This window comes from Symphodus melops (assembly GCF_947650265.1).
Source record: "Symphodus melops genome assembly, chromosome: 1".
NCBI classification, from domain to species: domain Eukaryota; kingdom Metazoa; phylum Chordata; class Actinopteri; order Labriformes; family Labridae; genus Symphodus; species Symphodus melops.
This window is the reverse complement of record NC_136691.1, coordinates 10,021,797-10,044,628: the sequence shown is the minus strand read 5'-3', so window position 1 is coordinate 10,044,628 and position 22,832 is coordinate 10,021,797. Positions and strand designations below refer to the sequence as shown.

The window sequence follows — 22,832 nt, the reverse complement described above, 5'->3', positions numbered from 1 at the left end:
TGGCAAGAAACAGTTTTTATTATGTTTCAGAATGACAAATAGCTATGGACATTACTTTTTCTTGTTTCAATACACAAGCAAATCTGTATGGACAATCATTAGGTAGATGAAAACCAAATAAAATAATTTGTACAGATATTTTACAATACATACTGTAGTTCCTCACTGGCTAAAGCAATGTGCATTATGCAGGAAGGTATTGCTATTCATATAGTACAGCTAATTACAGGTGATAAGAAATAAAAAAGCTAAAATAAGTTATTTAAATATTAATTACATATACAGAATGTGCAACTTCTGTTAACCATTTCATATATGTAATTAAGAATTTATTTTTTTTCGTAAGTATGCAAACACAAGCTGGAAGTGAAGAAGTTGAACAGGTTAACCCGTGAATGGTTAGAAAACTTGGCAATGGGAACTCAATACTAAAATTAAACACCAGCATAGCCCACTGAAACCCTTTAAACCTGACAACAAACGTCCATTTATGGACATGTGAACAAATATAGCCAATTAGCTTTCATAAAACAGCTTGTTTTCCCCTCTAAAGTGCATTTACAGTGTCAGTATTTTCATTTTAACAAAACACTTGTTGGGTCTTCTGCTTCTTTTTTTGCTTTTCTTTTTTTAAAGACCCTGCCCTCACCTTACTTTCTCAGAGCACCACTTTGAAGATAGAAAAAAAAGCATCAAACTGTTTGCCCATTGAAATTAACAAAATCTGCAAATTTTGGAAATAATACTTGGTCATTTAAGTACAACTGAAATAACGGAAAAATGTTTTAAATCCAAAACAAGAGAACAATTAATAACTGTGTATGCTGACCATTGAGGTCATCTGCTCTGCTGATATTACTGTAACTACCATCTACCCTTGTATTTGAAAAAAGTTCTATTACGAATTTCAGTCCAGCACTGATCATGGATACATTATGATTGAAAAAAAGAGTCCCAAACAGCATATTATCAGCTGAAAAACTAATTCGTCAACACTGTAGACAGTCCAATAAATTCCATATTTGATGGCGCAGATATCAGCTGTGTTGTTGGAACATTATTTTCTCTTGGTCCCACAACATGGACTATGTACAGTGAGCTTTGGGATGTTAGAGGCATGTTAAACATGGGGTGACGTCAGTGTCTGGCTTGTGGTTTTCGTAAATCTAGAAAACACGATCCATGAGGAATGTTTTACGGTCCACAGAAATCTGCATCAGTGAAATTATTGGGTGGGATTATTTCTCTACACATTCAGAATGAAAAGGCGTGCACCTTTTAAACTGTTTAACCTCAGTCATGCTATAGTTGAAACTATATATGTTGTATTTGATATGCTTTCCATTAATAATGGTAAGGCAACTTAATATGTGCTTATACACAGGGAATGTATTGTTGCTGTAAAATCTGATTTTGATTACTGAAGTAAAAGCGCTTTCTGTGCATCCAAGATACAGAAAGTAGAAGCGGTAATTAAGTATACTGGAAATATAAAACTGTGATGTGAGCTGTTTTAGCTTAGCAATGACTAAGAGCTTGTCTCAAAATAAGGCTGCAACATTCAAAAGACAAACACATTTTAGCATAAAAATCATTTTAAAAGCAAGCAGTATCCTATAATACAGAAAATTATACAAAACAAACCTTCTCAAAATGACCAGTTACTTTAAGTTTGTGTGTGTATTTAGTTGGTTAAAAGTACAGAAATGAAGTTTGCTGAATTCCTGTAAGTGGAAATGACGCGTTGAGTGAGGAGTAAATCACTTTGGCTGAGCTACTTCCTTGAAGACCCTCAGAAAAATGTGGCTCTTAAGCCCCCAAAAAACGTGGAGATTAAGCACTTATGAAATACGCAGGAAGTAAACCACCTTTTTCAGTATCTTAAAAAACATCCATCCTACAAAAAGAGTGTGCAATGTTCCTTCAAGGCAAATCCAAGTCTTTATTTTAAGACTTTCGGGGGTGTCCTCAGAGTGGAAGCCATCCTACACAGGGAGTCTTTTATCTTGCAAAGGCAATAATCAGATATCCTCTCTTGGCCGTCAGGAGAAAAACCCTTCAATGGTGTAAACATTTGAGAGAAGTGATAAAGAGAGAAAATTGGAGATTAGGGTTTGCTCTCACGAGTCATCTGACACTTGAGAGACAGGAAGTTATGTGGTGCTGTGGTCAGTTGTGTGATAATCACGTCTTGTGGCCAATTTGCCTTTTGCCGACTAACCATGTTTAAATGAGATGGTACTGACCAGTGACTTGATACCTGTTTTTTTTTATAAGTGACTCTGCCCACACACTTAGGCCTGCACTTCTCTGTGCACGCTGACCAATCGTGCCTCACTGACAAGTCGGTGGGCGTGTCTTTCATCCTGGACTCCGGCCTCCCAGACACTCCTCTCCGTCAACAAGGCCACATGACTCAGCGTGTCGATTCCTGCCGCCGTCAGAGAACTTGTGTACATGGGCAGGCCGATAGAGATGAGCCAATCAGAGACTGTGCGGATGTGACCTGAATGCAGAGGCTTACGGCACATCTCTGTCAGACCTCCAGACGGAATCTAAGAGACAAAAATGGGATGAAAAAGCACAAGTTACAGTCGGTATGATAGGCTGATAAACAAAGAGAAATGTGTGAAACAAAAGCAGAGGTTTCAAATGATTGGGCTGTATTTGACCAAATCACACTGTCATTTTCCTCTTGTGCAAGTCTCTAGGTGGTTAGCTTGAACACTATATAACGCTTATATAACGAAATGACTTAAAGTCTTTATCATGATACAGCTGTCATAATCATCAACAACTTTTAGTGAAAACTGGCACCACAAAAGGTTATATTTTAAGTTTATATTGTTGGTAATCCATTGTCACAACAATTCAGCAACTTCCAGTCATACATTGCCATGATGTTGTTGGAAAGTCTCAGTTAGCATTTGTCTGTCTCGTGAGTTCAAATACCGTTCGAACACGGTCTCCGTAATATAAAGTTAATGAGTGCTTGATGCCTTACAGCCATTCTGTGTTGTTTACGAAGTTCTCTGACTCGGAGCTGGTCCATGTTTGAGGCCACGTCCTTGACAGGCTGCTCCAGGTCCTCAGAGTAACGCTGCACCAGCGGCTGCGGGATTCCACACCGACCGTGCTGGAGGAGAGGAGGAAGGGGGAGAACTGTTAAACAAGACTATCTCTAAAGAGAAATACATCAAAAACAAAACTTAAATGTCAAGGGCAAGACAGCTTAATGATGGGTTAAGTAGATGAGCAAAAAAGCCTGAGGGCAACATGAAAGTGAGTTCACCATAAAGGAGCAGTTTAACTTTAGTTTTTAACACTGAGGAACATTTGTTCAAGAATGAATGAAAACGTCTAATTGGATCTAATTAGTCTTCTGAGACATCTTCTGGCAAGTTGATAATGATCATTCTACAGGGAGACAGAGAAATTTAAAGACAAACCCTTTACAATATAGACAGAATAATTATACTCAAACTTCTCAAGTCAGCGTATTCTTTTCATGTCCATAAAATAACTAACTAAAACCCAGATCAGAGAAAACATTCACTGACACTGTGAGTAAGTTAAGGCTTATATTTTGTGTGTATTTTTCAGTCATTAATATTTAGCTTTCCCAAATGAGTTTTTATCACAATGGAAGCTCTATTGTTCTCAACACCTTTCTTTTGAGGATGAAAGGGTGGGTGGAAAATAACCGTCAGAGAAGGAGAGGGAGGAAGAGTAGGTGTTTCAAGGCTACTTATTTAACTTATAGGACAATACAGAGTCATTTAACTCTTTGGCAAATGGCAATGAGTTAGACTATGTTCAGTTAATTCTCTTTTATGCTTTAGGCTGAATATACTTCTGAAAGTGAACAACCACTCTTCTGATATGATGTGTGAAATTCTGTATCTTTGATCAAGGTCTAAACATACTGTTCTACAACCTCTTTTTTTCAACATAAACTTCTCGTTTGATCAGTGTTTGCTGACTTAGTTAGTCATGCTCCATGCTTCAAGCACAATAATAATGGTCCTAAACAGTGCCGATGTTTGACTCAGCTTCAAAATGTTTCATCTACGTTACCTTTGACAGCCTTTTTTTATTATTATTTAGGGTTTAAATCCTTCATGTTGCTGCTACAGCTGCAGTGTGGCTCTCATGTCCGTGCCAATCCACTCCCTAGCTAACAACAATCCTGCAGAGCTGTGCTGTGGTCTAACACACTATTTCTCACCTCATCCCTGCATGCCTCGGTGTGTTTATGTGTGTGTGTGTGTTTTTTTTCCTGGCAGCTTTGGGGGCTCAGCCGTGTTAAAGGGGCCCAGCCTGGGGTCTGGCGAGTGGCAGAAGGTTTTACAACCCCGTCTGCCTTCAGTAAGATTCAGCCCATAAACTTAACAGTCTGAACCGCATCATAGTGAGACCCAGCCCGCAATTTCACCCTCAGCTCCAGGCAGCATATTTATTATTGTGCACTCAAAGACACACTCACAAATGCACTTGCGTACAAAAGAAAGGCGAATGCAGAAACAGAAACAAGACATTTGAGATTGTATTAGTCTCTATTTTTAACCTAAAAGTGGCTGATTTGGTTGGCATTAACAGGGAGACATTTCGACCTAAGCAGCAGTGAAATTATGACTGAGTTAACTTAGGCATGTTACAATTCTAAACTGAAAGAGCCCGCCACCAGACGAGTACAGCCCCGAGGTGTCACAGAGCCCTATTTTCACATTAAGCATGGAAACATGACTTCATATGTGGTTAAAACGTGTCATCTCAGATGTGGTTTTTAAAAGAAATCCTTACCTCATCTCTATACCTTATAGTGCTTGCTTATATTTGCCACAAGCCCGAAAAGTTATATAGCAGTGAACAACTTTATAGTACCTCAGTGGATTGCTGAGAAGTGTTTAAGGAAGTATAAACAGAATACAAACGGTGCAATCTGCGGTTATTGATTTGTGACACAACCAGAAGTCATGCCAAATTGAATTTGCAATACAAAATCTGAGGTCATTTTTCTCCTCCTGTGTTTTGATTAATGATTCCTTGCTCACCTTGTCAGAGTACGGCTCCTCTGTCAAATCAATGCCCTCGGCCTCCAGCCGTTGTTCCAGAAGGGTGAGCAGGTCAGGCATCATTTTTGAGTGAGAAACCTTCCTTGAAACTGCCACCTTACCACCAAAATCTGACATCCATGGGGGCTGCACAGCTGGAGGACTGCCCGAGTCCTCACCCATGGATGAGGCAGATGAGGTGGTGGTACAGGGGCTGGCAGGGTTGCTCAGGGTCTTGGCAGGCAGAGCAGGGGCACTGGGGCTGTGGCTGGGGCTGCTGCTGCTACTGCGGATTATGGGGCTGCTGGGGTGAGACCGGGTGAAAGAATGGGTGGGTGAGGGGGTGGGAGACGGTGAAGAAGGCAGGGAGAGAGGAGGGTGACGCAGGCCATTGGCTAGTCTTTCCTTTGACTTCTTGGCAGGAACAGGAGGAGGGACGGGCGGCTTTTTCGGATGAGTCCGTATGACCCTCTCCCCGCTTGACTCAGGTGGACTTGGAGTAGGACTGGATAGCTCTGATGGATTTGGGGGCTGGGTAACGGCACAAGGGGGGCGAAGAGGCAGCTGGGAAGGGATGGGTGGTCGATCTGCCCTTCTTTTTGGGCTCAGTGTTGGAGTCCCATTCTGATTTTGAGAAGCCTCCTCTCTCAAGACTTTGTTTGGGCTACTGTTGCAGGATTTGGGTCTTTCCTTTGCAAGTTTTGGCTCCACCCTTAGATCCTTCTGTTCAAAGTTCTGCTCCCAGTGCAGATCTCCGAGAGAGTGGGAGCGTTTTAAGGGGCCAGCAGACTGCAGAGGACCATCCAGGTCCTCACAGCTGCGGCTGGCTGGGATGGGTGACCGTCTTTGTGCTTTACGCAGCCCAAGCAGGTTGAAGCCCTTCAGGGAGGGTTTGACGAAGAAGCTTTTTGAGAACTTTGTGCGCTGGTTCTTGCCATTCTGCTGCAGAGCCTCTGTGGAGAGAGTCATGGGCAGGGTAGGGTAGTCCGGAGACTGGAGACCTGCCGAGGAACGACTGGAGCGGGAGCTCTTTTTGCTCTTACCTGCAAAAAAGGAAAAGAAATACACCCATAAGTAAATAGAAACAGACACTTATATTCACATGACACTCGACTGTTTGAAGTATTTCTGGTGGAACCGATAACAGTGACTAGCTCGTCACTTTTTATCAAGCTACAACCATGTTTTTATTCATATAAATGGCATATTGCCATATTTTGCTTTCGCTGATGTCCTTCATTTGCACTTTCATGTTCTTTCTTTCACATGCAGATTTTTTTGTGAAGAAGTGGAAGTTATTACTTTGAAAAAATTGAAAAAAATGTCTAGAACAGGCTGACATGTTTCACAAACTCTGGATCACGTGTTTTATCTTTGGAAAACGTGCATACAATATCAATTATTTTTAATCATAGCAGACATTTGAATAAATAAATCTGCTCTTAAACATACTATTATTGTTTACAGCTTATCTGTAAACCACAGTCTAAGGCTCATTGTCATAGCAGTGATCCCGAATAAAGAAATCTGGATGGGACAGTTCAGAAACACTGGAACAAAAAGCAACAGAAGCAACTTACCATCGATCTTCTGGCTTACAGAGCAAAAAAAATGGATGCATGAAATGGATGGGCGCCATAGAAGGGGGCTTGCCAAAGAGTTGAAATGGCAGGATGACAGAAAGAAGTTCAATAGGTGGAATGTCATGACAAAGCTCAGCGGTTCCCAGAAATGCCAAAAGGAGAGAAGCATGTTGTTGTTTGTCATAGTCAATGAGATACAAGGAATAAAAGGAAAAGGAAATGAGATTTTTAGAACAAAATTGAAAAAGCAGTATAAAGTTATAATCAGTAGCTAATACAGGTATCTGAAATAACCAGTGGAAAGTTACATGTTATATATATAATTAATTTTAATTTGGAGTATGGACAGTTTTAAGGATATGTGCAGTAAAGTTAGATGAAAGACTTTTGTTGTGCTAAAACTGAGATAATTCAGCCTTGCAAACTAAGTATGAAAACAACCTGCTCTTGAATACTTAATGTGTCTCTTTAAAAAACAAACTATAACAACTACAGCTTTGAAGGTCACATAGTCTCCTCCTTTTTTAACATGTTTCAATAAGTGTCAGAGCTCCCCAAAACATATCTGTGAAGTTTCTTGCAAAAATCCACTCTGATCCTGTATTTTGTCATACCTACAGTATAAGCCCCCTCTATTTCAGCCCTGCTCAGAAGCTGTTTTTGTGTCTGTATCTTTAAATACAAATGAACTGTGTTTGACCACGCCCCTGTAAGGATTGGGTGGCTAGGGCTTTCTTGCAACATGTCCTACTGTTTACAGTAAGAAAGAAAGCAGACTCAGAGGAGAAAATAAACACCCAACTGTGGGAGGGGTTACTGCCCTTTGTGATGTCACAAAGAAAACAATTTCCAAACGGCCTGTTTAAGCACAAATTTTCTGAAAAGTGGAGCAGGTAAAAGATGGAGAGGATGGACTTTTCTCGTAATTGGGGGTTTGTAGACAGACTATGGACACACAAGTGTAAAAAGAACCATGTTAAGTGCATTTTGCACAATACTTGACCTTTAATACCATAACAACCTTGCATTTGATTAAGATGAGCACTGACTGAACATCTTTAAACCCTGTTTAATCTACTGATCAATACATCCTCATATATGCATGTATGTTATTATAACCTTTATTTAACCAGGAGGAGAACCTCATTAAGATTAAAAATCTCTTTTTCAAGACTTTCCTTGACATGTGTACATGAAATGATGACAGAAGTCACTTAATGAAAGGTGACAAACTAGTAACCAGAATATGTATCAGACATGTACGTTAAAAGGAGATCTATGGATTAAACGTTTATACATTCAGGGCTCTACAGTGATTTATTCCCCAAAAGAAGAAAGTTTGAGAGTTTAAATGTGCATTTTTAATAAGCTTCTATTATTTAAACTGAAATGTGGCTTGGTCTCCAGACCAATCAATATTCAGAAAAGTCCATTAATATTCAGTAATGTACAATAGCTGTGAGGCATTGTGCTGTGGAACCCTGAAAGTGACAGAAGAAATGCAGAATGTTTTCTAAGTGTTATGCATCTGGATAAGCAGTGTTTAGCAGCATGGCAGGAAAACAGAGAGAAAAAGAGGCCAAACATAAAAGTCAAGCAAGCAGCAATGGAGTCCTTCTTTTTTCTTTTTATAGTAGTGGCTTTTTATTCCACAACTTAATTCTCTACTGATTGCACGCTTCACTGTTGAACCTGAATGACACATACATACATAAAAGGGGCACATAGTAAGTTACCCAACAGATATAGAGAGGACAAAGCAGTGATTTATGAGTTATGGAGCTGTTAAAAAGAAAAGCATACATATTTTTTTAATGCAGGAGGAGAGAGCAGGTTCAACAATAAACAAAATAAATCTCACAAATAAGACCTCAACAAACTTCTGTAATCAGACTTCTTTCATAATCTATGCACTACAATTTAAAAATATTTTCATCTTTTTTTAGGCACATACTGTTTGGATGGTGCAACATGGTCACTATAAACACAACAAAAGGGTACGAAGACAAGAGATTTCAATGGCAGCTGCGACCTTTTTGAAATACTTTTTTTTAAAACCTGATCAGCCTATAGAATCACCACTGCAAAAATAAAACAGGCATTTATTGGCATGCTACTCTGCAGGCTTCTCTGCTTTGACTTTATTAAAAACGCTCAACAGAAATACTCTCTGAGCTCGTAATCATCCTCCCCGTATCCTGCAAGCAGCCTCGCATCCATGGGAAGAAGAGTTGGGAACCTGAGTCCATTACTGGGCAGAGAGTTTGTTCTTGTCATAACAGTTCTGTGCATTGGGGAGGATCTCTCCCTCTGTGCTCCTAGCATTGTGTGCCGGACTAGGCTTAGTGGTCTTGGAGGACCTGGCTCCCTCTCTGATACAACTGGACTTTGGCACTGACGATACAGAATGCCTACAAGATGGAAAGAAGGGTGAAGAAAGTGGAGGGAAAGGATAGTAGAAGTATGAAGAAATAAGAGGGCACCCATACAAGAGAGATTTAGGTGGGGTTCAGGTGAGGTTTTAGCTAAGATTGGGCTGCAAAAGGAACCGTTTGGTCCTGAGGAGTGAGATGGGTGAGGTGTTGTATAAGCATGGCAAGAGATGGAGCAGAGGTGGCAAGCAAAGTGGTAGGGACTGGAAACAAAATGCCAGACCAGAACTAACTGGCTATTTCCCAGCGGGCCTTGGGTAACGGGGGTGTAGACTACGTATAGCTTTCATTACCATTCTCCAGGTTTTCATTGCTCTCGTAGCAGCCTGAGTCTCGAGGGGAGTCTCCCACCAAGCCCCGCCCTTCCGACAGCAGCTTCTCCTGGGAGCCCGACAGGCCGCTGCGCTCTGGATCACTGCTGCCTGGAATTACAAAAACAAGATCAAGAGTTACAGCATTTATTTCCCCATCGTGCCTTTTATAATCAGGGATAGTGGAGAGGCGATTAAGAAAGTTTATTTATTTTTTGTTACATTTGCCAAGTTCTGTCAAAATAGATCATTTGCACGCACAATGGCTGACGTGGACTTTACATGCAGCTTTTTGCATTTTGTTCCCTGCTTTGTGTATTTTTCACTTTGCTTTGCAGATTCTCAGAAAACATGCAGCGCATGTCAGCCTGTAAATACAGTTTAAGACCCTGAAAACACTGTTCTTATAGAATTAACAGTATGTGTATAATGGTAGATAATACTGCAGCTGATTCTGTTTTCGTAAGATAAAAATATTCAATTCTTTCGTGTGCTTCCACACAAGCGCATAAGGAAAGTCCTCTATTTGAGCCAATATGTTTTCCAGTGAAGGGGATTCTTTGGTAAACACTCAGATCTTAACTCCATATGGATGCTGATTCAATGCCTCTCTTTAAAAGAAATAATCACCACTCCTTCTGTTCTCACTCTTCTGTCCAAAATGTTTGGTTTCCAAGTTTACTTACTGTCGTACTCCTGCAGCAGCTCGACGGCGGTGAGCAGCACAGCTCTGTGCTGAGGGTCTCTGATGTTCAGCTCGTCCAGGTCCTCCTCTTCAAGCAGCTTGAACGTGTCCAGGTCCTCGTAGCCGTTGAACAAGAAAGTAGGCATGTGCTCCTGCAAAACAGAAATACAACTTCTGGGTTACCGTTTTCTTTTGAGGAGGAACGAATGATGTCTGAAAAAATACACATGAATCTTAATCATGGATGAAGTGTGCACGCCTTTCATCTGGTAATAAATTCTCATCAATAGTATTTATTTTTTAAAGTCATTGTTAGCTTAATCTAAAGTGCCATTTGATTTTTGAATGGCATGAAATCCCAATTAACCAGAGCTAATTTCGTTAAGGCTGCCTCATCCATCAGCAATTTAAAACCACACAAAATGAGTTGTCGCCAACAGTGTGCAGACTCTAGCTCTGGGAGACTTAAACAGAAATTTGCCAACACAATGTGAGGGAGACACTGAAGGTGGAGACGATTACATCAAAGTCCTCGCCAACCACAGCAAGCAAATCCAAAGTTTGTCACTGAAACGTTTGTGTTATCTGAAAGGGTCCAGACAGGGGAAACTAAAGTTTAAGTCTTGACACGCCCTGTGTGAGTGCACAGTCAGCTATCATTCAACACACTCCAGACCGCTTCCACTTTGAATATTGCTGGGCACAGAGTTTGTGCGACCCACGCACTCTGTTGGACGAACACATAGACTGTGTGTCACCAGCGAGACCATCAATTATAATGGTTGAGTCCGCAGTGGAGAACCGAGAGTTCCTTCTGTTCTATTTTCTGCTGGGTGGTTCAGGACTAAACAAAGGACCACCAACTAACACAAACACAGGCAGCAAAGACCTCTCACTATTGGTTCTGTTCTGTAAAAAAAAAAAAAAAAAAACTCAAAACATGTTCCAAATACAAAGATTGTTTGGCAGAGAATTCATCAGGGAGTGAGGATTTGTATGTTAAGAGAGGGAATGTTGGTGTGTTCCAGATACTGGTTTACCCAATTTCCCTCTGCACGTCTTCAAGTACACAACACAAATGTTTGCATTAGCCTTAATCTCCAACAGCTTTATCATGACTCAGTTTAATCAATTTCTCTCAATATGGACAAACAAGCTGTCTCTGCAGCGCAGCAGAAAGTAAGTGCTGCCTTTCTGCAAAAGCTTTAACCTCATAATTAAAAAAATCACAAATCAAAAAGACCCTCAAAAAATCTTGACAGGTTTTTGTTAAGAACAAATGGACATATAAGGAGGTTACAATACAGTAACAAGTCTTGTGTTTTTCTTGCACTGTTAATCACCACCTGACCCTTCAAACAACTATTTTAAAAGAGTTCTTGACAGGATTATTTATTTTGCAAAAAAAAAAAAAAAAAAAAAAAAACATTTTGGCTGTTTCATCAGCAGGGTACAAATCCAGAGAGTCGAATTTAAAACTGGTGAGAAAATAGTGATGCTCTGCAAAAACTGAAATGTTCTTTATTCAGACTAACTTAATCACAGAAAAGAGTGGGGACATAATGGACATGAACACTCTGACAGGCTTTTAATGCCCTGGATGGCAGCTAAGAACACCCTTCACTCATCGTGCTGTGACGTTAATAACCATCTGTAGATCTCTAATCTGTGTCTTGGCCAACGGGCTTGCTGGAGATAAAAAAAAGAAGAAGAAGAAACTATTCACAAAGACTTTTCTATTTGTGGAGTTAAGCCTGCTGGCTGCCTGAGTGGGAGAAGGAGCTCGCAGCTACATGTCGCTTTGAATGAAAGATGTTGAGTTAATTGTCGGGGCGTGGGGTGAGAAAGTGGGTGTTAATGTTTATGTATCGTGTTGGATCAACCATCGTGAGCTCTGCAGCCTGTGATTACCTTACTATATTTATCTCTTTGTGTCTGCAAATGTGCTTTGATGTATTTGGCTGAAGCACTATTTTGATTTCTCTTTTAAAGATTACAGATAAAAATTGTGAACTCTTGTGAGGAGCTTTTTTTAACAGGTTATGAAACAGAGCGTCATTTATAGTGATGCTTCTTTATGGCTGTTTGGGATGTGTGTCAGGTGAAGTGGTAAACCGCACGCTGCTAACACAAACTCAACAAAGAGATAACCACTTTGTCCACAGGGGGCGCCAAAACCGAGAAACTAACTGAAAGTGCCTCCCATTAACGTTAACGTGCACCATTAAATCCAAAGTATTTGCTATTGAATGCATAGTAAACCTGTGTGAAATCTACCTTGAGGTTAATGCGCTCCAGCAGGTCCTCCACTGATGTGGGTTTGGGAGGTCGGCCCTTCCTCCTCCTCCTCACAGGCCGTTTGGGCTTCTCCTCTTCTTCACTCAGCACATCCACATAGATGAACTTAAAGGTGCCCACTTTGTTGTTCAGCAGGCCCATCCAGGTTCCCATGGGTGGCTTACTGATTATGTCAATCACATCGCCACGCTGGAAAACATCAAGGACATGAATTTAGAAAGATTGAACCAACACTTTGTTCTGAAATAGATGCTTGTTCCAGCTTTTGGCCGATCTAGTGCTCTAATTTCATTTAAATAAAACAGCAGTGAAAATAAAGCTTAAATGAATTGTAGTTGTGTGGTAGGGACTTCCAAAAGTATAAGGCTACATTCCGGTCACAAAGCGTGGGTTACCTTCAGTTTAAGGGAGTCTGTGTCGTACGGGCTTGGTGTGAAGTCTGTATGGACTCGAGCGCGGCCACAGAAGGGTCCTCTGTACGCAGGCTCTTCGTCATCGCCGTCCTCTGACTTCACACTCTCTCTGTTACTGGCTGACGAATCCGTGGTGCTCACTGTCTGACCACCTAGACACAAACACACAGAAACACAAACAGATTTTTGTAAGCTTTATAAAAACTCCCTGCATTGCCAATTGGCTACTATTCAATGGCACTGTATGTCACAAGGAACTAATTGAACACTATTTAGGTGGTATTTTGTGCAACCTTTAATCTTTTTAATTGTTGACAATTATCGATCTAAAATATGCGAAAGTGTAACAGGATCTTAAACACTGATCCGAGGAGGAGCCGAGTACAGAGGAAAGCTTTTGAAATCATGTCTCCTGCTGGGAGTCGAGGCACGACTTCCAACCTAATCATTACCGTATGTTTGCCTGTCTGCCTGCTTGGGTTTGTGTGCTCGTTCTACAGCTATGAATCGCTGTAAGATGGCCAAGTCTTGAAATAATGAGGGCTATTTTACCCACAAGGTCGGGAGAGAAACAACAGGCTGAAGTCATCACGTAAGTTGTAATGAGATAAGATGACTTGAAAGCTGCATGAAATCACAGTGCACGAGGCGGCTGATGGGACTGTGTGCGAACAGCAGAGATAATTACTCTGTACATCGCTTCACAAAAATTGTTGCATTGCATCATTAGTCCATAAGAAACGCACAGGGCAGCAAGGAGGTCAAGTCATCTGTATGTTAAGTATGCACAAGCAAGCGGCACATCTCACAAGCGCCACCTAGTGGTTGTTATTTTTCAAAACAGGCTCTCAATCATACAGTCAGACATCCATCGACTTAGTGCTCCCTGGGATTGCCTGTGGGTTTTATTATTATGCAAAGCCTCCCTAGGAAAAAAATAATCCACTCTCATATTAAGCATTTGCTCCATTGAATTTCCCTCGGGATCAATAAAGTATCTATCTATCTATCTATCTATCTATCTATCTATCTATAGACACATTGAAATAACACCTATAGAGAAGGTTAGAATCAAAGACTACAAAAACTTAGTTAGATGCCTCAAGAAGCAAAAAACACTCAGTATTTGACAAGGCATTGCGATATAGGATATCCTCTTTTAAAACAATGGGGGGTTTTTTTCCACTTACTCATTGAACTCTGTCCACTGAGTGAACTCCGCAGACTTTCCACTGAGCCTCCGGCCTTAAGCTTTGGCTTCTCCAGAGAGTCGGTGTCAGGCTGTGGGGACTGAGGGGAGCCAGGGGTTCCATCTGGACTCGACTGAAAGACAGGGAAGAGCAAAGAGATGCAGATGATTAGAGAAAAGATGTTCGGGGAGGAAACAAAGACAAATATTGTTTGTTAGGAGTTTAGACTATTTGAGGGATTGGAAAGCGTGGTTTTAGATGTTGGACATGTGGGGTAATGGTGGAAACAATGATGGAGACCATCAGCTGAGAATATGGAAAGAAAAAGGGGGAAGTTGAGAGTGATTGGGATTGTCAGGGGTTTCCTGAAGACATTTTTTGGGAGCTTGGCTCCACAAACTTTGTTATTTCTTAGCTTCTATAGATGATAGTTCACCTTTTTTGCTCTCTACAGAGATCATGTTAAAACTATGGATTCAATAACACCATTACATTTACAGTGTTATATCACTGGATGTTGCTTTTTATACTCAAACTACAAATGATTATTCTACTACTCTTCAGATCTTATCTTCAGGTCGTATATAGAAGCAACAACATACAGTGCAGTACCATGTTTTTTTTTTTTTTCTTCAGTGATCCACTAGGTGGCATTGTGGTCTATAAAATCACTGCGTTTGAAACACTGGAACATGGTTGTTAATTTGTCTCTGCTCCTTTCTATCCAGCGGCCCTTTGACTCATGCCAGAAAATGTGGGTCAGAGTTCTGAGACCACCACGATGGACCTAAATGACACATTCTGCAGGGCAGCGTCAGACTGCAGAACTGGACCGGTCACAACTAGAGCAACATGGATGCCCAGCGAAATTAGGCCAGGGCAGATGATGTCGCCATTATACTCTCACACTTCCAAGTCTCCATTTCCTAATAGCAAACCTCAGGGAGGTTTGCATCACTGCATGAGCTCAGCATGAAGCACACACTCCACCCTTTACACAGGACCCAGAGAGAGGGAGCCAAATGTGTGTGTATGCGAGTGATTTATTGTTTTATGTTTATTCTGTTACTAACACAAATACTCCCACCCACTCACAGACAGCCTGTGGACAAAATATGTGGCTTACACTGCAAAACATCCTTTTAAATGTTTGCAGAACACAAGGCGCTTTTGTGTCTTCACAGTAATGCTTGCTTTGCCGTTTTTAAGGATTAAAAACATCATCTGAGGATCCGTTTATGTCGTAGCTGCTGTATTTTGAATTAAGTTCAATTCTGATTTTGTACTGATTCACGCTTCCTTAAAACAAGCAAAACTATGAAATCATATTGCTTCATTATTTAAACAAAAGACTTACTTTAAAAATGAAAACCGTACTTGTGATTCTGTAGTATCACCCTGTAATAATTTTTTTATTTTTTTTTTAAATGCAGATTTCTGTATCTAAATTTAACATGAAGGCTACCTAAAATCCAGACAAATCTGGGACCTATCTTGAGTTGAGGAAACTAACTTGATATTTTCCAGAAACCCAGCCTAATCATAGGCTGATGGTCAAGATATTTGTAATACTTTGGGTTTTTTACTTATGGCACAACTACCTTTTTTTTTTAGTGTGTAGGGTTTAAATATGAAGCAGTGTTGCCATGTAAAATAACCTTGTTTAGTTCATAATAATTCAACCCCCTCACAGAATCAAACTGTTTAGAGTTCTAACATGTGAACTCTAAAAACCTGTAGGCAGAAAGCAGCCCAAATGTCTCACCTGCTCAGACAAGGAGCTGCTGTATTTCTTTGACATGCGTTTCCTCATCGTCTCCTTGACCGACTTCACCTTCTTGCCCAGTGAGATCCGAGACGTGGTAGGGGACTTGACCACTTCTCTGTATATGGCTTCCTGATCTTTATTCTGTAATCAGAAAAGGGGACAGGATATATGGATGGACCAAGAGAGGGTCATATGTCAGAAGGATGACAGCTTGAGCTCCTCATATAGACTCCGCGAGCACTTACGTTGCCCTCTGAGCTTGTGTTGAGCACGTGGAGCGAGCGGTTGGACAGGTCAAAGCCCCCGAAGCTGCACGTTCTCTGTGTTGGGGAGCAAAAACACAATCAAATGAGTCACATGTAGAAGTCCTGTTACAGAATCCCCCCCCCCCGCCCCCACCACCACACCCACTGAGGGTCAACTCACAATGATTCATGCTTGGCACAACACAGGCAGTTGTTGTGTTAATGTACATGGGTATATGGTCTGTGTATATATGCAGGGGCATGATGTCATATGGGACTGTGGACAGCCAACACACATGATGTAAGACAAACCGTTATATGAGCTGCTATTTAATTTACGAGTCACTGCATGGTCCTCAGAAAATGAGCCGTTACACTGACCATGGAGAGTAAACAATATGCCGCTCTTTGCGCTTTATTGTTGACTCCCTGTAGATTAGACAATCAAAACTTTTTTGACGTGTCCAAAAAATATAACCGTGTATTTATAGAGGAATTTACTATATGTTCTGAATTTCAGTCTGATGCAAAACGTCTTCCACATGGGGAGACTTCCTGTCATTTTGAGCATGGGCCTTATCTTTATACAGTACATTGAAGTTTGAAGTGAACATTAACTTCACAACAGGGAAATTGCTATAAGAGATTGCATCAGTTGGCAGTAAGTAACAAAGTAATCTTTTGGGGGAATTCCGGGTGAGTAAATTATTTTTTGTCACCAACACTCCTTCAGACTTGCTCTTCAGAGAAGACACCAATAAAAGGTCCTTCATTTTAAGGAACACTGTAGGGATGCTGATTGTAATGTTTTCAGAAACTTAGGATACTCATCTACGATTGAAGGTAGCAAAACAGAAGCACTTTTCACGGATTAGCTCGCCAGTAATTGCCCCAAAAGGATTACATTGTAGACATTACGGCTGTGTTGTCTGCAAGCTGAAGCAATCTACTGGAGCGATACCAAAGTTATTTGCAATTTATTTAGACACCTAAAAATAGAAAACAAAGGGTTGTAAACTACTTTAATTGTGCTTAGATTTTGAAATGTAGCACCAGTCTGAGTACACAAGCAGGCACAACATATAAGTTGGAAGTTTGAGGGTTAATAGTTTCTGCTGAGAGGACAAGGTGATATGGAGAAATTCTTCTTGACTTTTGAGGTCAACAGCAAGATAAGGGTTAGACACAACAGGGAACCATGGCATGAGAGGGAAAGGAGGTCCAGGCCTTTATCACTAAACTAGCTGTGACTTTGTGAACCCTCCGTAAGCACAGGAGTAGATCACACACAAACACGTAGACACAGACATGCTGAAACGCATCTGCCAAAAAACCCCTCTCCGTTCGAGGGGGACACTTCATTTGATATCTTCCTTCAAAGGCACTCATTCTGAACTGCTTGACTAAACTCGGAACAAAACTCCTGCGCAACGATCCTCCTTAGAAAGAACAGCCCATTAAGTTTTTATATCAAATGTCCACAGCTGTAGTCCACTTCACAACTTCCCAGGAAAAGCACAGTTTGGAGAACAAACATGTTTGAGGAGAAGTCCAAAAAACAAAAAACAAAAAAAAGAGCTCTGAATGTCATGGCGATGTTCGATGGAATGGACATGCACCCAGAAAAAAATGTCTGTCTGAGAGAATCATAGGAAAGAATACAAATTAAAGAGAAAAAAAAAAATCACATCTGCAACCATAGAGGCACGGGCCAAATAAGGACACGAAAAGCCACAACAGAAAAAAAGAGTTTTTGGATGAGAACGACTTCCGGTGATTTCACTAGAACACGGTAGGACTCCGGTGCCCTCAAAGCTGCAGGATAGCTCCACAATAACACCACCTGAAGTATGTGCAACTCCCTCTGTCTACATACAAAGGCTACTTAGATACATGTGGGTAATAAGCGAGGTACTTGTGACGCAAATACTGTATGCATACTTGTTGGCATAATAAAGTTGTTGTAAGAAATAATATGAGCATAGACAGTTGACCTGTTTTGCTCACAACCACTTGTTCTTACTATACTCCGCCTTACTTAAGTCTGTAAAGTAAATAAGTATAAAAACTCATTTTAAAAAAGGCATTTTTTTTTCAATACGTCTGAGGCTAGGTGCTGTGCAGTTCTAGGGATGAGCAGAATTGTACAGCATATCTCTTGCCCACAGGGATCAGTGTGACGGTGTGCTTGTCCTTCAGGGATCTGACATTTATTTAAAAAAGCCTCTATAAAACCTCAGCTGTAACTTTAACCTCCAAACTGGGCCACTGCACATTCCATAATCACTTGATATTCAGCTGAAATAAAAAGGGTTTAAAGCCAAAGACATTCACTTAAAGGTCAGGGACGATGGCGTTCCTCTGAGGGCAGTTAGGCCTGTCATAGATATGTCAGCCTCAGGCCTTTTTCTATTCCTATTCGCACAGCTGCAATACATTGATGTGGACTTCTTACACAGACCATATCAAATGGATCAGTTGAGGTAATACTGGCCTGGTATGTGTCTTATTGTGTGTATGTTTAATGTGCTTAACCTTTAACCTCTGAGCTATTCTGCAACTTTAAAAGGACCGAGTCCTGCTCACACGAGGCGGTCGATTAAAACCTCTCGGTCCAAACTCACAGACTTCTGCTGGATGCGCAAGAGCACACGTTTGGTGCAGCGGTCCACACTGGCCGCCCACTTCCTGTCTGCCTCTCGGTCCTCTTCCAATAGACAGCGGCGCTCTGCGCGACTTAGGGTAACTGGGCGGACCAGCTGTGCCCAGTTGAGGTGACCGTATAGGCTCCGTTCTACCACGTAGGTGATGTTCAGCTCGCTGACTGCCGTTCGACCACGCAGCCTGCGAGAGGGGAACGCCCACCCCCCTCCGCCGCTGCCAAAACCTTTTGATTTGGCTATGTCACATCGGGCAGGGGAGGAGGGGGTGACAGACAAAGGGGAAACAGGGGTCTTGGCATTGCGCGAGCGTTGGTACAGTAGATGCTTAGTGGAGTAGGCGTAGTTAGGGTCAGGTTTCCGGTGTGTCCAGCTGCCATGGTGCCTGTTGGCAGGTTGGTGTTTTGGGCTGCCCGGTGGAGTGTCATCCAGCGAGATCAGGAGGCGGGACTGTGAGTGGGGTTTAGGGCGGGGTTTAGTGAGGCCATAGTAGGCATAGAGTGCCTCGTTGTTACTTACCCCATGGGAGATTGAGTTTAGGGCCTTCCGCATCTCGCTGTCTGTCGTGGAGCGTGACAGCTTTCCCTCGTCGTCCAATCCACAGCCATCCAGCTCCGAGAAAGAAGAGCCACTTCCTCCCACGCCGGAGACGGAGCCACCCAAACCCCCCGAGCTGACCGGGGTTCTTTTGGGGGGGCGAATGAGGCCGTGGGTGCTGGAAGACTTACTAAAGGTTTTGACCAGCTTGTGTCCGGACCATGTGTCCAGGCTACTGGAGGAAGGGGAGTTGGTCAGACTGTCTGTGTCTCCATCCAGAGAGAGTTGGTCCTGGGTGAGGGACGGCAGGGAGATCTCCTGGTTTAGAGGGGGCTTTTTTAGGACCCCGGTATATAAAGCTGTGTTGTCCTCACAGGTGGGGGTTGACTCCAAATTCAGGAAATCTAGAGACGATGACAAAAACAGTTTGTTATTGAGGAGTGTTTATACAGAGAACATTTCATCTTGTGACCCATCTGTGGTTTTCCAAACGCCAGCTAGACAGCAACATTTCCAAAGCACATTCTTTTAGTCTGAGTAGTGCTTGAAACTAACATCCAGATGAGAATGTTATACACAGACTATAAAAGACAAACACATCCTGACGTCAGAAAGACTAGTTGTTACTTGACTAAGCTCTAGTTAAGATTTGACAAACCTTTCAACAGATGCAATATGTACATTTTTGACAAACGACAGATGCATATAGATTATATACATAGATTAAACAGAGATGAATGGAAACCACAAAATAACACAACACATGGCAATTGTTAATTAAGTAATTTGTGTTAAGGAAAGAACATGTGATGTACAAACCCTCAGAGCCATGTTTCTTTCCCTCCTCCACCTTGATGAGTTTTTTCCTGACCCGACGGGTTGAGTTAACCAGCTTGTGGAGCCGTTTGAACTTCACAGAATCCTCTGATTGCTCATCATCTGACTGCTCACGAGACTGGTGGAAAAAGAGAAAGCGGGAGGGATGGTAAAAAAAATATAAAGGGACAGGCACCTAAGCCTCCCTCATTTACTTTAAGGAAAGAAAAAAAAAGAAAAAAAAAACTTGTCACGTATGCAAAAGTAGGAGAAATGTGTGGTTATTTAGGGATTTATTTATGATACAAAAGTGAACAAATGGAGAATATATCTTCCAAATGTTTGAAACATTGAGAAAGATGGGAGCATTGTTTAGGATGGAGTCAAAGTTAGTGAGGTGAAAGGTTGTATGGGTGGTGGCATTGTGTAGAGCTCAAATTCAGAGTAAACATCACAAAACTGCACCGTTGAACCAGAAAAATGGACACAAGTGAGTGTCACAATACATCAGTGTTTCAGTAAATGGTCTGTTTGGCATTATGTTTGCAAATTGAAAGGCACTGGTTGTATGTTATGGGTGTTGGCATCCAAGTTGTATCCTCATTAATGTCCACTGAATTCAAACTCTCTGCAAAGAGCATTGGCGTGGAAAAACGATGGAATAATGGAGTCACTAACAGTTTCATCACTCACACATACACATCCACACAAACGCACAAAAACTCCCCAAGCTGTATGTACATGGCCATGTGGGCGCACATAATATCGTTATGGCCTCCACAGGATGATAATGAAGACGCTGATGAGCCAACTTCGGACCCGAAGAATTTCTGGCAGAAACTACGTCATTATCATCGAGCTCAAACACCTTCATTTTGTTTCTATTTGCCATTGGTTTCCATAGCAACACTGCCTCTTCTAGTCACACGCTGCCAACTCCGTGGTTGAGGTTGACTGCCTCGCTTGCAAAGGGGACACATATTCATGCTTGAGCGCTCACACACACACACACGCTCTGAACTAGACAAAGCAGGCCTGCAGGGCTCGGCTCCCTGTCTGACAAGCTTTTCCTGCAGCTCTGGTGCTATCAAGGAAGTAACCACTTTGTTACTTTTGTGGAGTTTAGACCTCAAGCCTGGCTCTGGGGATGCTGACATGCACTGGTGATGATGTTAACAACTGTGGCTTGGTTAAGTCAAACATACTTTCCGCGACTCCTTAACCAAATCTACATAGACCTGTGGTTACTTTTTAATTTTGTGTGCAAAACCTTATAAATGCAGTCCAATTGGGGAAAAAGAAATAACACATGAAACCGTTGGCTATCATTCAGGTGCATCCTTTCTAATGTAGCTTATTTCTAGCTAACCACTTTTACAGTAGCATAGCAAAGCTAGCATTAAACCATCTATTTGGATTTTGAAAACTGTTCAAATAGGCTCTGAAACTCTAAAAGTACAGAAATAAGTCTGTGAGAAAGACAACTGTTAAAACAGACTCTGAGGTGAGCTGGATAAACAAAGGTTGGTTTGAGGGCGACTGCTACATCGTGATTCGTCTAAAGAATAAGAAAAAAGAGCTTTATTTAGAAGTGGAAAAAAAGTGTATGTCTTGTAAAAGTAAGCTCTGACATGTGGTGGGAACAATGTGCCAAACAGCTGCACTTTTCATTTCATGGTTTACCACCTGGATGTGTTCTCTTACACAGTCCTGAGGAAAACCAGCCATTTAAATGGCCATTTAAACTGGGCACGAGACACACATAGCAAGAAGTCAAACATAAGAGGCCATGAATCAAGCAGGGCCCCAACCAAAACAAGGTCAGAGCAATCATGCTATCATAATAATGCTCCACAATCTACTTCACAGATCATTCCCATCACTGTGGGGATGACCTGTATGGAAACTCCACATCAACATCCTTGCAAAATCTACTATGTATTCACACAAAAAGAACAGATGAAAAACCCAACAAGCAAAATATTTCAAAAAATGTGAGAAGGATCACAGCTTGAAAACTTACCACCTCTTTCAAAACAAGAAGGGTGCCGCTTCCGGTGTTAACATCTAACACGTTCACTTGAGTGGACCTGGAAAATCCATTGCGTGCCCAACCACATTCTCAAACATTCAAAAGCAAAAATAGCGTCCGTGCCCCTGTGCTCATGCTGGCAGATACAGATGCTGCCTGTTCGTGCATTCAGCTCTAAGGAATGAGGGGCAGTTTGGAAGCACCGTGCCGCACAGCTAGCAGAGAAAAGGCGTGTTGTGCATGGAGAACAATCCCGGCGTTTGAGCCCCTCTGACCCTGCCTTGGCCCCCACATCACTAATGGCTTGTCCTGGAATGTGGCCTCTGATGGCCGAAGGAAGACGGCAACAGAGAACGGCACAGAGGAGCTGAAGATTCAATATAGAAACATTTCAGTTACGCGTCTCGTATATTCACATGTACGTCGGACACGCCCAACTATTTGAATTTTGGGAATGACCCAATTGCATTTATCAATTGGAAGAGGGGGCAGTGCATGACACCAACACAGGCCCCAGCAGAGAGGCAGTATTTCCTGAAGTGGACAATTTTGGATCTCAAAGCAGATATTCCACCCCCTTTTCAGGGCCTTGGGGTAACTACAAAGTCTTTATCTTCTCTATTTCTCTCCCTCTTTTCCTTTCTGCCTCGAGCTCTTGCCCTTGTTTGCAGCCTCCAGAGTCAAGTTGTGTGTTCCTCTACACAATACTCCTCCAGTAACTCTTCCATCCTGTCTGAAGTCTATATCCCCAGCCTGTGGATCCATCTTCTGACTCAAAGGAAGTAGGAGTAGTTGGCAGCAAACGGTT

General features: G+C 41.8%; 1 protein-coding gene across 6 annotated transcripts in view; it reads right to left on the bottom strand.

Moving 5' to 3' along the window:
* The window catches only part of sash1a (SAM and SH3 domain containing 1a), a 158,364-nt gene continuing 135,532 nt past the window's right edge, over positions 1 to 22,832 (bottom strand). For 4 of the 6 annotated variants that reach the window (XM_079354015.1, XM_079354012.1, XM_079354018.1 and 1 more), the window contains 12 exons: positions 19,996 to 20,131; positions 18,604 to 19,580; positions 15,980 to 16,054; positions 15,732 to 15,875; positions 13,967 to 14,099; positions 12,759 to 12,928; positions 12,343 to 12,552; positions 10,067 to 10,217; positions 9,363 to 9,491; positions 5,055 to 6,097; positions 3,005 to 3,136; positions 1 to 2,555 (listed from right to left, as the gene is read on the bottom strand). In XM_079354015.1, the coding sequence (XP_079210141.1) occupies positions 2,295 to 2,555; positions 3,005 to 3,136; positions 5,055 to 6,097; positions 9,363 to 9,491; positions 10,067 to 10,217; positions 12,343 to 12,552; positions 12,759 to 12,928; positions 13,967 to 14,099; positions 15,732 to 15,875; positions 15,980 to 16,054; positions 18,604 to 19,580; positions 19,996 to 20,131 (3,561 nt within the window). In that variant the 3' untranslated portion in view covers positions 1 to 2,294. The remainder of the gene's footprint in view (positions 2,556 to 3,004; positions 3,137 to 5,054; positions 6,098 to 9,362; positions 9,492 to 10,066; positions 10,218 to 12,342; positions 12,553 to 12,758; positions 12,929 to 13,966; positions 14,100 to 15,731; positions 15,876 to 15,979; positions 16,055 to 18,603; positions 19,581 to 19,995; positions 20,132 to 22,832) is intronic. The other 2 variants (XM_079354017.1, XM_079354019.1) reach the window with 1 other exon arrangement.